The sequence below is a fragment of the Neodiprion fabricii genome, chromosome 1 (genome assembly GCF_021155785.1).
Source record: "Neodiprion fabricii isolate iyNeoFabr1 chromosome 1, iyNeoFabr1.1, whole genome shotgun sequence".
NCBI lineage: Eukaryota > Metazoa > Arthropoda > Insecta > Hymenoptera > Diprionidae > Neodiprion > Neodiprion fabricii.
The window spans coordinates 33853934-33870462 of NC_060239.1; the positions used below are offsets into that span (position 1 = coordinate 33853934).

A 16529-nucleotide genomic window follows, 5' to 3' on the forward strand; every position below is an offset into this window, starting at 1 on the left:
AATAATTGGCATCGACCCATATAGACGGGGGAAATTTCATTTCGCGTTTACTTTTCTCTAGACTCCGTTGCAATGCGATTGATTTCAAGAGGTTCCTAAGGGGAATCAAACGGTTTCTTGCCTTTAAATAAATACTCGTGAACTTTGAAAGTTGTAATTTTTAAAGCAACCTCGATTTGTTCTCCCTGCTATCCCGGTTTCAATCAAGCGTCAAACGTGAATCTATGATCAATACAAGAATTTTAATCTCATTTGAGTAAATACACTGGGTAGAATTGGTTATTCCTTGAAACTCGGTATGACTTGATGTAAAAATCAGATTTGTATCGATCATTTGGTATAATATTTTTGAATAAACAAAACTTGCAATCTTCCTGGTTAGTAAAAAATAAGTTGAAAAAAAAAAAAAATTACGGATACAAGTTGATGGAGACTTTTAGGGAGTAAAAATAACTTCCGTTTGCTTACTGGACAAAAAGTTTATTATTCATATTTAGAATTGAATCGTCTGCAAGATTTGCTGCATAATTCGATTTTGAAAAGTACATCATATCAGTTCCCTACATTATACAGTGATATATTAACATGCAATTCATTAATCAATTCAAATATCTCGTCATAATTTTTGTCAACAATCCTTGACTTGAGCCGTGAGGTTATCAGGTATAGAGAAAATGTATGCGCGGCTGAATCTGACGTTAAAAAAAGAGTAAAAAATGTCTCTCGAATTCATTGTAAATCATACAATGTTTATTCTAATCGTAAAAATTACGCAGCAAAGATTATACAATCAATTTTTAGTTTCTCGTAATCGCACACGGTTCTGTAAATTTAGAATGCTAATTTTTTTTCCGTACATTCCCGAGGTTATTTCGAACAAACGCATGCACGGGGGATCCGACGAAGAGGAAAATAAAAATCTCTGTGAAAAACGAGGAATCCCAACATTGTAAAACTCGAACTGGTTATTTTTAATTCTATATTTTTTTTGTCATCGTCTCTCTTCTTCCTTGGCTCATCGCGTCACTTTTTGTTGGACTGCAAACTACGTCACGACGCGACGCCAAGAAACTGAAACCCTCTGCGATCCTATTTCAAAGTGTTTCTATACTTGAACGTGAGGATTTCCTTGACTGCTTAACAACGCACCAAGTGAAAGTGTTTCGTCGTTCTTTGGGTCTTCTTCTCTAGATATCCTCCATCTCGCGTCAATCGACATTTCTTATTGCATTTCTTATTTTTCATTCTCGAAGCTGCAGATCTCGTCCACCGCAGCTTCGAGAACGAGAAACAGAGAGAGAAAGAGAGAGACGGAACGAGTGAGTGATTACGACGTCGATATTAACATTGGCGATAAAACGCAAAGTGAAGCCAACACGTATGTAGGTATATTTCGTTTGTTTGTAGTTCACCGTGCACAGCGTTGATACAAGAAGTACGTTTTGCCCCGTTGACATAGCGGTCGGCCGAGTCACCTACACAAGCCCACCGTGCAGAACCGTCCCGGTTATTCGGTGCTGTTTCAGTTGTGCCAGGGCCAAGGGGGCTTTCGACCAACTGCGCTCGCCGCATATCGCAATTCAAAACCGGGAGAGCGAGCCGCACTTTGTGCACACATGAAACGTACGGTAGTATAAAGAAAGGCCCAGTCGTCGCAGCCCGCCAATTCAAACACCTCGTTCACCTTGCCGGGGTTATCCTTTTTTGGTCCTCAGGGGTCAAAACGTATGCTGCCTTGGAATGTGTGGATGAAAAATATATACATAGTTTGGTAGAATTAGAAGAAAACGAAAAGTCTGGTCGCTGATGCGGGATCCGTTTTCCGGAATTTGATAAAACCGGGAAAACCTGTGAGTATTAGGGTGATCCGTATTTTGAATTTCTTCGAAATTTGACCAGGACGCCCCGTAAATTGGTTTCAAGTAAATAAGTTGAAATTTCCTCAAAAGCAGAAGTCTCTACCCCAAATCTCAACCCTGAACTCTCTCGCGAGGTCTGAGAAATTGACCATTTAAAATATCCACATTCTAGTTGCAAAAAATCTGTAAGTGTGATAAATAGATCAGGGTTGATGCTACCATTCGATAAATGTATCAGCATCGTCAATGGAGCACTTTCTGTCAATTGTCCACCGATATCAAACCGACGAGAAAGTCTAATACCAATTGGGTACAGCTGACGTATAGAATAGAATTCTCTATAGACGATGCTGCTATTCTTTTCTATTGAATATCAAAATCAATGCTCACTGATTTCTCGTAGCAACACATACAGTTGCAAATAATTGGTCCTGAGACAAAATATACATATACCGAAACTGTGAAAAGACAAACTTCACAGCGTTTGTTCGAGGGCTCAGAGTTGAGACAGAGTTCTGTGCTTTGGAGAAAATTTTTAACTATTAATTTGCAACCGATCTGGAGGGCAGCCGAGTTCGAATTCCAAAAAGTCCAAAATAAGAATCATCCTATCGAGTGTAATTCAACCTGGCTTCAAAAAAAAACTGGTCCGGTCTCGACCAGAATCTCAATAATTAATTGAAAATGATGTGAAATTTCGAAAAATAGTTATTGCAGAGCTCCCCTTCGGGAACGGTGTTAACCGCGTCTGGCAGCCGTGCCCAACGATGAGCAAGAAGGGGCTGCATCCCAAGGCGCGGCGTTGTTCGGGATCGTCCGGTTCGCATTGTTTCAGTTTTGGCTGCTCCGTCGGAATCCGGAGTACGCGTGGAACGCGAGTGGGCCGTTATAAAATCGAGCGAGTAAGTTCGTAAAAAAAATCATGGATTTCCTCGGCGTGGTGAGGCGACGCGACGCGATGCGGGAGGAGCGATCGGTCAGACATAACAAGGGATCGAAGCTTCGGTCTCCGTACAAACGCGCGCGCGCTTTTCCCGCGGTCAACTGATAGCCGATAGGCCGGCTCCCGTGCCTCGGAGGAAGGAAGGGTGAGTCGCCGGTTGTGTGTATGTATGTACTTTGGCTGGTTCGGCTTCGGGACGCAACGCGGCGCGAGCTCGGCTCGCAGCTCAGTTCGCACTAGTCGTGCGTCGCGTGCGCTTCTGTCTCGATGAACGAGGCGCGATCCTGCCATACGAGCCGAGCGTAGGTACCGAGACTGATCTCGCATTCGCGTAGAGTCGTACGAATTTGTTGAGAGTAAACGAGAGTAAACGAGAGTAAAACGTTTCTCGTTCGCACGCGTCGCTGAGCCGAAGAGCAGCGGAACTTTCTTTACTTCGGGAAAACGGTAGGAGACAGCGGAAGAGCTGCGAGGGCGTTGAATCCCCGACAGCGAGCGTGAAGTTAGCCGAGAACGAGAACAACGCCGATACCGAAACAAGAGCGCGTCGTCGAATCGAGAGAGACTATTTTCACGCCGAGGAAGATACTGGCCTCTCTCTTTCTCACTCTCACTCTCTCCGAGGCAAAACAAAAAAGTGAGCGACTCTTTTCAGCCCTTGTCACACATCGACGATGATTTTTCGCCGCTTCGACGTCAGCCGACCCGCCGTCGGGTTAACGACACCGCGTTTTTACCGCAGCTTGACAAGCCTGCCGCATCTTCGCGCCCCTGCTGCTGCTGCGTTGCTCTGCACAGAGTTCCAGTGAAAACGGACGCACGCAATCGTCGTCTCAACGAATTCTAGAGCTTATCGTTGGCCCGAAGGGTTAAACACCGGAGAGTGAAATACGAGGAGGCTATAACAGCGCGGAGAGTTGAATAAATTCTTAACCTAAACACAACGGGCGCGTATGCGTATTTTTATTCGTTATATACTCGGGTATATGCGGACGTATCCGACTGAATAGCTCGATACCTGCCTTCCTCTTCCTGCCTTTCTTTCTTTCTTTCTTTCTTTCCACTCGACACCCGGTCAACTTTTATGCATAATATTACTACGCACTTGTTTGACACGGATTGTTGAACCCGCGGTTCGAAATTACTTCGCAAGACGACTTTGTTACTGTGCGTGTGTGTATATCGTAAACATTTGCCGTACATACACAAAATCGTGCGCGTGTGCGTTGTTGTTATGTATACGGCGTTGGGAGGGTACGCAAGGAGCTGAAACAACGACCGAGTGTTTCGATCTTAGGCGCCTGGGCCGAGAATATTACATATTTACAGTCGAGCGTTTGTACAAACGCGTGAGAATCTTGTTGCATGCGTGTTTGATACTCTTTTTGTTAACACATCTGGCGATTCAACCTGCATAAGATACGGTAGAATCTTGTTGTTGTTCTTCGGGTGAAGTGAATTTTGACGGAAACAGCAACGCGTCGAGTTTAACAGAACAAACAAGAAAACAAACTGAATAAACCAATGACCCACTGTGCCACAGTACAATCTGCATCTTCGTCATTTTACACCAGTGTTTAAAACGAGGCGAAATAGGTCAAGAAAGAAATAAAGATTAATATTAAAAAAATCAAAATAAAAAAAATTATACACATGAAACCAGCCACGGATACGAGACGAAAAATCTAGTGCGTTTAGGCGTAGAACGTTAAACCCTTAAAACTCCAAGCATCGTCGGTTCGTCTAGTCGCCGGCTGCGTCTCGACGACACGACAACGCGTAACGTAAACGCAAGGATCTTGTTCGGTCAAGGAGAAGAAGACGAAGTCGGAAAGAAGAACGAAATAAAAGACAACGAAAAAGAAAAACGAAACAAACAATAACGAAAAAGACTAAAACGTGCAGACGAGACATCCTGTGGCAGGAGATCGGAAGAGGGAATCCCCCCCATTTCCCACCACTTCCGAACCACACGTTTCACCCCTCGACGCCGCTCCTCCTTGCACCTTATACTCCTTACAGCGAAGTTGTGTTTGACGACCGGCAGACGCTGTCTCTATCTCTATCTCTCTCTCTCTCTTCTCTTCTCTTCTCTTCTCTCTCACGAGCAGAGTTTTTCCGGTATCTGTGACCGGCGCCAGCACCGATTACATATATCGGAGTGGTTCTACGGCCCTCGGAGGGTGCGGCAGCGGTTGGCTGAGAGTATAGAAGAGTGAAGTGAGGAGGAGAAGCAGTTTCGACGAGGGTTTTTTTCGTTTTCGATTGAGTGAGAAACGGCGCGGGGTGGCGGCGACTCATAGACGGTTGACATGATTATATCAAAGGATCTCTTCCTTCTTGGCGACCAAGATTACCTGCGGCTTCCCAGCAACGAGAAACGCCAGCAGCGGGCGATGGGCAGGCCGGCGGTCGTCAACACACCAAGGTAAGAAAAGAATCGGATCACGATCCAACCTTCCTCGATTTGTCTACCGTTCGTCGATACTAATTTATCGACCCTTCGTTAAAACTATAACTTCTTTTCTATCGATCAATTTACTGACTCCGATTGTCGAAAGTTGGCTTGAGACTTTCGAGCTTAAACTTCGTAAGATTTTACTGACGATTCGATGTGGACGGTGTTTGAATACGTACTTCGATCAGTGTAGATCGGAAATATTTCTAATTTGAGGGTCACGATTGGGATGGTTTTTATTGTGTCGTTTGTTTGAATGATTTTTCGTATGTTCGTGGTACATGTTCGATTATAAGATTTGAAGCGACGAATATTTTACCAGGATGTAATTGCTAACTAGTAACGTTACCGTAACGATGCATATATGTTTTGGAAACATCGCTAATTCGCATCTATGTAACTTTCCGAAATTTAGTAAAGAAAATATACACTGATTCTGAAAAGCCAATTCCTTGAAAGACATCCTGAAATTGCCCAATAATTTTTTCTCCTCGTTGGTGTATCGTTACGTTAAGTTTACTAACCTCACAATATTTTACGATCTATCACTGACTGCTAGTATATCAAAATTGTGCTTAATTAACGAAACTTGACGAATGGGCTCTGAAAAAAGTTTATATAACAGTAGATACGCCCCTTCCGGTTCCTAATCAACTAAGTGAAAGGACCGGTATGTATTTGATTGTGAGTTAACTTTGTTAAATGAGGAAAATTTCGTATGTACCGATTCGGTTGCGTCTCCTGTAATTATCATTCGTAAATGGCAAATTCATGTAAATAAAAATGAAATCTAATTTCTTGGAGTAATGACCGAAATTCGGTGGGCTTTCTGAAAAATTCATTCTCGTTTATTCGTCATCGACGATTTCAATGAGAATTGTCCGAGGCTTCCAATTTAGTCCAATACCAATTGTAGAAGTTTTGAAATTTTTAGAAAGGAGGCACCATCGTTTACGTAACAGAAATGTGTAAAAAATTTCGCATTGAAAGAATTATTTCTTAGAAAAATAAAACCGCGATTCTTCCTTCACATCTAATTTAACGAAGCGTAACCCGCGTAATTACCAATCTGTGTTTTTCAGCAGGCCCATTTGTCAAACTCAAGTCATACTCAACGTCGCTTTAATTAATCGTCATCTTATTCAACTTGGACCGAATGTTGTATTACATAGGAACAACGGGTCCCTTTTTCATATCTTTCATAACTTGGCGGGTTAAAATTTTTAGAGCTTATGAAAGAATTAAACGTGGGAAAGTGTCGAATAAACTCTTTATTACATCCCGTGATCTCTTGGCTCGTACGACGTTAGCAAACTTGAGAGTATAATACATTTTCTTAATTGCTTACGGTACCGTTTAATTAGTACAAGAAATTAATTGCGTGTAAAAGAAAAAACAAAGAAAAGAAATAACACAAGTCGGATTATAATCATGGGGTAACGCTACGCATGTATTATATCCTCGGCCATGCCATACGAGCCGATAGAAGTTTGGCTCCGATTTTTCGGTGCGCCTCTGCACTCCGGACACGATTCGGGACGAACGAGCGCAAAGTCTGAATAACAATACCGAAGGCTTTTGTTGATCGTAAGGATTTTGACTCGGGTGCATAGGATGCGCAAGGTAAAAGAAAAAAAGAAAAAATTGCCGAAGAATTGGATGTTTCGTCGAAGTTTGATGTCCGTGCAGGTGATTTTTTTTTTTTACATCATCCAATTCCTGTAAACGGAATCATCGATGGGGAAAAATTGGAGTAGACATAGAATTTTCGTACGTTATCACGCGCGTCTCGTGACTAGATTTGGCATTTCAGACTTCCCGTTTATCGGCAAGTTCGATGACAGATTAATGAAATCTGAAGAAGGAAACAAATAAATACTGTACCAACGTACGTACGTAGGTACGTGTTGCGTTGCGTTGTGTTACACATAGCCGCTTCTCGCTCTTGTGTCATCAAAACAAACGCGCGTGTAATAAGCGAATGGTTGTTACACTATAACGTAATATTATACGTAGAAGTATATCTCGCGAGTGAAGCAGCAGTGCTAGCAAAGTGGCACGATATACGCGCGACTTGCTGTGAAGGAATGCGTGCCAAATGGGAATTGACACCGAGACTCGGTGTCTCTTCCTACGTATCTTGCACATCCCCCCTCCCATCCAACCTTCACCCTCCACCCTTGTCGTATACCCATATTACATATTAAATTGCCGTTCGCGTCAACGATTTTCCTTATTGACTGCATTGTTCGCCGTTGTCGTCGTCGTCGTCCGATTATCACTTCCACGGATGCACGGCACGGCATGCATTCGTGCATGCGTATAAAAGTTGAAATGCTCCACTTACTCATCGACGGTGCAATATGGCATCTCCTCGCCTCGGTTCAGAATATGTTAACGTACAGAGCGGTGATGGAATTTTACTCTTCTCTTAGGTTTCAAGTGATTCCGTTATATCATTTGGCATTAAATTGAAAGCGTGATTTCAACGATTTCGTGTCATTATATTTTGCAACTTGAATCCAGGGGTGCGAGACAGTGATTTCACGAAGCGTATACAAGTTGTATGTATATGCAGTATCACGGAATATACAATATATAAGTATAACTCTCACACTCTACGGAGGAATGTTTATTTGACACAAATTAATTTTCTTGTCTGTATTGTATATTCTATAGATTAAACTCACTTATAATTCATATGTATGATATGAAAGAAATGATCCAACAGGCGCAAATAAATTAAGCAATGAAAAATTCTTTTATTAGCGATACGTGTTTCGTAGATAGAAGTCAGAAACAAGACTGTTTTTACAATAATGTCGGTTGACGCAGCAACCTTATTCATTTTATGACATATGAAAGCTGTTATACGTCTTTTATCTATGATGTCTACTAGATCGGGGGGGCAAAACTAGTGATTTCACCCTTTGTAAGAATATCTTAAAATGTGTAGTTTTATTCCATTTAAGTAAAACTGACTTGCCATTGTAACTGAGTGATCACACAAAATGTCGTTCAACCGTTGAGCTTGAATTTATAGGTCGATGAACTGTTAATAGTTCAGGATATAATATAAGTATCGAAATCGTTGGAAATATGATTAAAAAAAAAAAGATGTTGATAGTAGCAGTATGTAATTAAATTGAAATGTTTGTCAATTTAGCAATTAAGATTTAAAAGAAAAAGCAAATGAAATGTTTCTTTCCTCCAGTATCCAACGTTATCAGTTTTTACACAAGATCAAAGTTAGTAACGTCAACGTAATAACGTAGCATAGAAACAATAACCATTGATTTACATTTTACAATTTTCGAACGATTTTGAAAGAGTTGCTTCCGTAATACGAGTCTCCACAATAAGTTCTAAATGCACCGTTACATTAACGACACAAACATCAACCTCCTGTTTTTACGAGACTGAAGTTAGTAAACGTTAACGTAACGAAACATCAGTAAAAGAATCATTATTACACAATTTTAGAGAATGACTTTCAAGGAGTTGGCTTTACAAACATGAGTATATTTTCTTTATCATTGTTTAATAAATTTTAGACATTCCCAAAGGTGCGGAGTAACGCTTATTCTCGATATTTTTTCTCAACATGCATCGTTACAGTAACGTTTCCAACTTCGTCCTCACGTGTTTTTACAATTGTACCCTCATATCCCCGATCACATATAACGATACCTTCTTTCTTTCGCTCTTCGTTATTTTCTTACACATATTGCGGCGCGCCGAAACTCCGAATTGCGGTCCGTTGCATCGTAAAGTCCGATTTCAATCGTTGGTTAGGTAAGTGTACGGACTTGTTGCCGCCTGAGAGGCGTTCCAAAGTATATAAATATTAACGCGGCGGGTCGGCGACCCGCCTTTTCTACGCTCCTGCCCATTTGCCTGCACCGGGCGTTCTTGTATGCGTCTATATATCTATATACGTATATGTATAATATATATATATATATATATTATACGTATATATATATGTCTATATAAAATACATCGTATGCATACGTCGATAGTAGCCACGTTGTTGTTTATTAAACTGACGTGTTAAGGGGCACCCACACCGGGGGCTCAATGGCCCCGCGTAAGTGGAGCAGTCCATGCATATAGGCGCGGCCATTCGCGTGTCCGCGACCAGAACCTCCACTTAGATACGCAATTTACTCGATATTTTGCCTAAATCTTGCACTAGCTGTATATGCAGACACGCTCTTTTAACCTGAGTGCTTCGCAGTTCGTCAGTCGGTCGGGTCGATACGCAAAGCTCTAATATCGAATATAAAACTCACGGCTGTGCTTGATACGCATGTGTAGGTATATACGTGTACATATGTGTTCACGCATATGTCGTGTAACGCACTTACGTCAACGTGAACTCTGGCTGGCCACGGATTGAATACATGCACGTGTATTAGATACATGTTAAATACGTTACATGTAACTTGTATGTACACGCGCGGTTGTTGGAATGAAAAGACGGTTAAAAAAAGCACGATATTGCGCATGATGATCGAATCGCGTGGTTATAATTGTTTCAAATATAGATGATCGGTAATTCTTTAACTTCGTACACTGTTGTTTTGTCTCTTTCTTTTTTCCCTTCATTTTCCTCCCACCGTATTGTTCTGCATGTAGTTTTCTATTTTTTAAAAATCCTTTTTGCATTTAATTTTCCTTCACACTCTTTTTATACATACTTAAGAAACTTGATGAGAAATTTCTTCACGCGCAAAGTTGGCAAAGTTATTAGGCTACAAAGTTCAGGGCCGGTTCTTCTCGCTGCGCATTGGCGCACGATGCAAGATAAACGACGACTCGGTTAACGTTGCTGCACCAGGTAATTTTATGCGCTAGCTGAATCGCCCTTCTGGCTTCTTTAAATATGTTATGCATGTACCACAATGCGTGTGGAAAACTACGAGATAGTTCTGTTTCTCTATACGCGGATCTCTGCAACTGTTACACACATTTTATTCGCTTTATAATACACGTACGATCTGTGTGTTGTAAAAATTTATGCAAAACCATGCGAACGGAGTTTTGAAAAATATTGAAATCATCATTCTCAAGGGTTTCGATATAATGGATGCCGGTGTGCTTCGCGAAGTTCCTTATTATAAAATTATCCCGATGATTCACAAAGTATAAAAATGTTGGGCTTCTTTTTGGTCTCGCTTTAATTTTTGTTTTTCTCTTTCTCCTTCTGTTTCTATAATTGTCACACGTGATACGTTTTGCGGATACGATTTGAAATAAAGTGGTAGCAAAGTCGTACGGTTATTTTAAAAGAAACTGCGCCACGAGGTACAAAACAAACAATATTCCCGAGGTAATAATTTACGTTTTCTTCAACGCTACGATCTTCGTCAAGAATGGAGAAGGAGTACCTGTTGGATCTGTAGATTACAGTCAACGTGCCAATTTCCCTGCGTTTCGAAATCGCGGTCGATAGGATGTTAACCCTACGCTGCATGTCGGCTTCAGTAGCTATATCCAACCCAGAAATCATAATCGTACGGAAGAGCGGAGAAAAACAAAAGAGAAAATTATCTTCTCGATGCAGCTGCCGGTGTTTTCACCGGCGTTGAAAAATGGGCGCTTTTCCGCTCGCCGCGCGGCGCGCAGTAGCCGAGTTCCACTTCCACTTCCTCAGACGAGGGTTCGGGGTAGAGGAAGAGGATGGATGCTGCGCGACATGGTCGGTCCTGAGGGCTGAGGGGGAAAGGCGATAGGGAAGAGAGGGCCGGGGAAATGGAGCTCGCAGGAGAGAACACCGGTAACACCGGCACACCTTTTCGCGAATAACTCGGGGAGAGGAGAGGAGAGGAGGAAAGGCAGGCAGGCAGGCAGATCTCTCGACTCGCGAAAACACAGAACCGGTCCTCCGGTCGTACCGTGGCACGCATCTGTGTATACAGTGTGCATAACCACCTCATCGGGGATGGATAGTAGTAAGTGCGTATATCCACCGGCATTTCGCTCGTTCGTGCGTGCGTGCACGCGTGCAACGACGAATCGAACGCCAGATGCAAAGCTCTTCTGGGTCTAATATTCCTCGAAGGGTTTTCTCCGCATACAGACATGCGTGCACACACGCGAAGCCCTGCGTCGAACGACCGTCGATCGGTCTCTCTGTGCCCCTTATCCGGTTTAATCGCGATTATTTCACGAATCGTCGCTTGCATTTACAGCGCTACCTCGTTATAACGCGGTCTTCGGGGCTGTAGAGGGGGAGAACCGCGATATAAATAGTTCTCCCACTTCGCGATGCACCGCCGCCGTAACGTAAGCCAGTACACCGGTTGTTCACGCAAAGTCGCGTAGTATGGGTGGGGCCGCGTAGTAGTCAAGTGAGTGAGATACGAGTGGCTGGTGGGGGAATATGGGCTCCGAGGAGAAATTTACCAACCGCGATATAACGAGGTGGCACTGCGTTGGGTACTACAGATGGTCAAACTCCGTCACGTACGGCGTTGGTTAATTATTTTAGATGAATAACTAATCGGGCAGGGTGTCGGCTCACTGAATGATAACGGACTGAAAAGAAACTTGATGTAAAAATTTGTTTCTTAATTTTTTACTATGTGAATCGAGAGATGAGTTTCAACGAAAAGTGCAGTATCGTCACTTTGTTTTTTTTTTGTTTTTTTTTTGTCGAGAGTTTATCGAATACAGATCGGCAATTCTGACGAAAAGCAATCCGATAATTCACATGGTATTTTATTATTTATCGTAATTTGTCATTTAAAGAAAATAAATAATTGTATTTTGTAATTCTGTCTAACTGCTAATCGGTTTCGGTATAAAAGAATTATATTTGAATTTGGATTTTCTTCTAGTCGGGACTTTGTGTACCATCGTGACTGGTTGAAACATTTACTGTAACATTTATTTATTTTTGAACTTTTCGTCTTCGAGGGTTCGAAATTCCTTAGATCTACGAGCAGAATTGTATTGCTTTGTCGCATAACAGAGTTCGACAGATGAATCTGTTTAAAAATGTTTACAGAAAGAAAGAGTCAGACGAAACACGTCAACCTGTAATCGTTAGATGTGGTTGTACCTACAGTCAGGAATTCTTTATAATTCTAGAACGTACGTCACATGTATTTCGTAATTAATTTATTATTAACACAGAAGCTAGAATAAAGATTTGATTCTTTTACATTTGTATTCTCATAGAGAGAAAAACGACACCTTGAGATCTATAATACGTTGTTCTAATCCAGCGAATTTAAAGTCAGTCTCGCGAGGCAATACGAGATCGTAAAAAAAAAACAATAAAACCTGTCCATTTTTTTTATTTATTCTCTCGCAGTTCCAGGATATGATAATCTATACGTAAGTAAATAAATTATTGGAAATGATAGAGAAAAAACATTTCCTGGCAATAATTGCCGCGCGAAAGGCCGAATGAGTTGAAAATTTGATATAAGTTAAAAAAAAGGGTATTATATCTATTACGATTTATTAATTATAACGCGAATCGGTGCGATTTATGATAAATTATGTGCATGATTAAACTGCTTTCGACGCTACGCCTGCGATTCGCAATCAGTTATTGCGAATTGAATGAGAATATTTTTCGCGTTGCAGGGATCAGGTGGGCGGTGGGATAATCGGGGGTGGGGGGCGGGAAGGAGAGGAGAGGGGAGGGGAGCCTCGACCTGGAATCCGTAGTCGGAGCAAAGCGAAAAAGACGAAAATCTGCGCACTGCGCGAACTGTGATACACGAGACTATGCTAATAGAAACGTAGTATTTTAACAACACTGAGAGCGGCGGGTACCTAATTGGTTCGACGCCAAAAAGTGCTAGGCGTACATTATTTGCCTTCCTTCACTTTATTTTTAGGTTTTAAAGGTTCGATAACTCTCGTTACTCCCACTACAAAACGAAACCGATTGCAGTTATTATAGTAGCCTGGCTATGATTTTTTTCTTTTTTTTTTTTTTTTTTTGTCGACAGAATCGCTCTCGACTTCGGCATATTGTGTCATATTGTTATACCTCTATATATATTACATGTTTGTACCATATGCAGATTATACGTGTAGCGTAATTCTTATTCGCAATAAAAGCAGCACGTGTATTTTTCAGCTTGCAAAGCCTTACGAACAGATTTTATCCCGTAGTTTAGTAGCGTGCTAGAATTTTTCCAAGATATTTTATAAACTCGGTTCTTGTTCACTGTTTTACTCGACAAAACAGCCCCGGGAGTTGAGAATTTTCTTATTTTTATTTTCACAGTTTATCTCTGCTAATAAAAACTCTATATGCGTGACGGCGAAATATGGAACGTAATAAATTATACTGCAGATTATTTTTAGAGTCATCACTTTGTAATTATGAATTTTATTTTCTACTTGCTAATCTTACTTTTTCCATCGAGACCTAGTTCGAGAATTACATTTTTTTGAAATTCCAACATCTCAACATTTGAGCTCACAGATCAAGGTTTATAACTTGGCAACTCGACTTGTATATATATACCCTCTAATTTTGGATTAACAGCTGAATATTTTTCTGCAACGACTCTCAAAACATCAACTAGCGCGAAAATCTATGACTTTGGGTCGAGTTTTCAACCACATTACCAACCGCGACCGGCAACCTCTAACAAATCGAACCGTCGAAAATGCCTACTGACTACACAGACACGACTATTCTTTGGTGTACATGTACATCTATCTATTGTAAATACGCGTGTACGTAAATCGTAATAAAAATCGTCAAACTTGATTGAAATTTGAAATCACTCTTGCACGGGTCCCGCCTAGATTAGATTTCGTAGTATATACGATAGCAGAAATATGTAGATATATCGTAGAATGTATTTGCACACGCACACACACACACATATATATATATATATATAGATAAGTAACGCTCACCGGTTTATTTATTTATATATTACACAAAGCGCATAAATATCGCAACGCGCAGCGCGCGAATTCGTCGCGATCGGCGTGTGCAAAAGAACACATATCCAATATATTATCTATAAATGGCATGTGTCGGTGTAACAAAACCTTAACGCGCCGCGAAATATCCGTATAACGCATGATTTGCGAATACTTATAATATAACGTACTGTATACAATGTACCGAACACGGATATATTATTAAATATTAATTTGTCACGTGTAACGCCATTTTTTCTCTCTGTCTCTCTCTCTCTCTTTCTCGCCCTCGTTTTTTTTTTCTTCCACCTATCGCACGCATCGGTGCCGAGGTCGATGAAGTTTTTGCGATTCTCACGCTGCGAAAATTATTCGAAGGTACACGTGTCACGTGTAGGTAGAAGTCGAAAGTTTCGCGATAATGCCCGAGAGCGGGATGAGGGGTGGGGGAGGGGGGGCGAACTTCTTTCTTCTCCCTTAGTCGCAGCGGATAGGGAAGAGGAAGCGCACGCGTTGCGGTCGGTCGGTCGGGCTTCTGTATCCCCTTCCGCAAACTCTACACAACACGTCGTCCTCGTCTCGCCATCTCGCCATCAGCTATTTCCGAGCTGTCAGTCAAAACCGAAGGTTATACCTCCCATTGAGCTGCTCAGATCGAGTTGTCCTCCTCGTCTTCCCTCCTCCACCTCCACCTCTTTCTCGTCCTCCTCTATCCAACCCATCCCGTTTATGCGCTAGCTAGACAGCTGCGTCACGCGATTGATTCATCGGCGTTTCTCCCTGCAGCGAAGGAAAGGCAGAGAGAAAGACGCAGATGGAGATGGAGAGAGAGAGAGAGAGAGAGATTAGAGAAGAAGCAAATTATTTTCATGCACAAGCTTGTGTTTAAATTTTTGGAAAGATTATTGACACTTCGTTAGTTGTACAATTTTTGCAGTCTTATTATTTTACTACGCAAACACTCCAAATTGTTCTTTTGGCAATGTAATACTATTCACGTATACCTACATCATGTATGATCGCCACTGACGAGAAAATTTACAACATTTATCCGATGATCATTCAATAATATGGATTGATTCACGCAGTCTAGTTTTGTTATACATATCTGTATGTCCTGTACATTTATAGGTCTGGTGAAATATAACAATATCGGGTAGAATAATGCAAATTAACGTTTTGCTGCAGTCAAAAAAGGAACAATGCGTAAATGCACTAATTAGAAAATGCTTTGTTCATTGCTATGACGCGGGTACCAATGAATCGATTATTTACACCTAATTTTATGCGTTTTTATACGGACAGGTTTCTTTCTCTATTTATGTTAGGTATTGTTTTTGTTTATTATTATTACTTTTGTAATCACTTGCCTTGTGCAAACTCTACTTTCTGTGCAATTACAAAAATCCTGAGCGGTGCATGTTTCGATGTGAAATATAACTCTTTATTATCACACGCTTATACCCATTCGGCTTAGATGTCAAAGAACCAGAGTCCGCAGTTCAGGGAGCTAATTTTGCCACAAAATTCACGGCGTTGGATTCGACATTTAGAAAAAAGTACCAAGTATATATGTCTAATACCTGCGCAGTTCGAATTATATGGCTGAAAATTCCTTAAATTATTCGTCTTCATCGGCATCGTCGTCGTCGTCATCGTCATTATCATTACCATCATCTTTTTCTATGTCGTAAACCGAGCTGCAGTATACTTCCGCCGTAGTTATGATCTCTAATTTTAGATTGAAACCCGGAGATGGTTGGGGGGAGGGGATACTCCGCGCACTTGGTAATGTCATGGCTGACGTTCTCAAGGACCTTTTGGCGCAGCGGCAAGGAAACTGTATGGAGATGAGAGTAGAGAGAGAGTGAGAGAGAGAGAGAGAGAGAGAGAGAGAGGAGTTGGAGATGGAAAAGGAGGATGCAGGACGCAGGGTCCATGTTTTCGAAACGTTTCTCTCGCAGCGAGGATAGGAGTCAGACTGTACCTCCTACCTACTGCACTGCTGCAGCCTTACAGCAGTCTTCTTTTCCTTGCCGTGAGGCCGAACGCTCGTTAAGAAACGGACGAGCCTCGTCTTCGGACCTCCAACTCCTCCTCCCCGTGTGCAGTATAAGCGGTTCTCGCAAATAACGTCACTGACCTGCCTTACCTGCGGCTTGATGATGGTTCGTCTTTCCGTAGGCAGCGGCTTCGGCCGCCCTCCGTGTGCCGTGTCTCCCTCTTTTCACCGGCTGCTGAGACACGGACGTGAATCACTAGGAGAATATGTCGGAAGTAATTTTGGATTATACAAAATTTGTACGCACGTGACGTCCTAATAATACATAGTATTTGATTAATGTCGGTGGAAATTTTGACA

General features: G+C 41.7%; 1 protein-coding gene across 2 annotated transcripts in view; it reads left to right on the forward strand.

Annotated features, from left to right (window-relative positions):
* The first annotated feature begins 4771 nt into the window (after nucleotides 1–4771).
* The window catches only part of LOC124187178 (ABC transporter G family member 27), a 120565-nt gene continuing 108807 nt past the window's right edge, over nucleotides 4772–16529 (forward strand). For both annotated transcript variants that reach the window (XM_046579518.1, XM_046579536.1), the window contains exon 1: nucleotides 4772–5230. In XM_046579518.1, coding sequence (XP_046435474.1) covers nucleotides 5115–5230 — 116 coding nt within the window. In that variant the 5' untranslated portion in view covers nucleotides 4772–5114. The remainder of the gene's footprint in view (nucleotides 5231–16529) is intronic.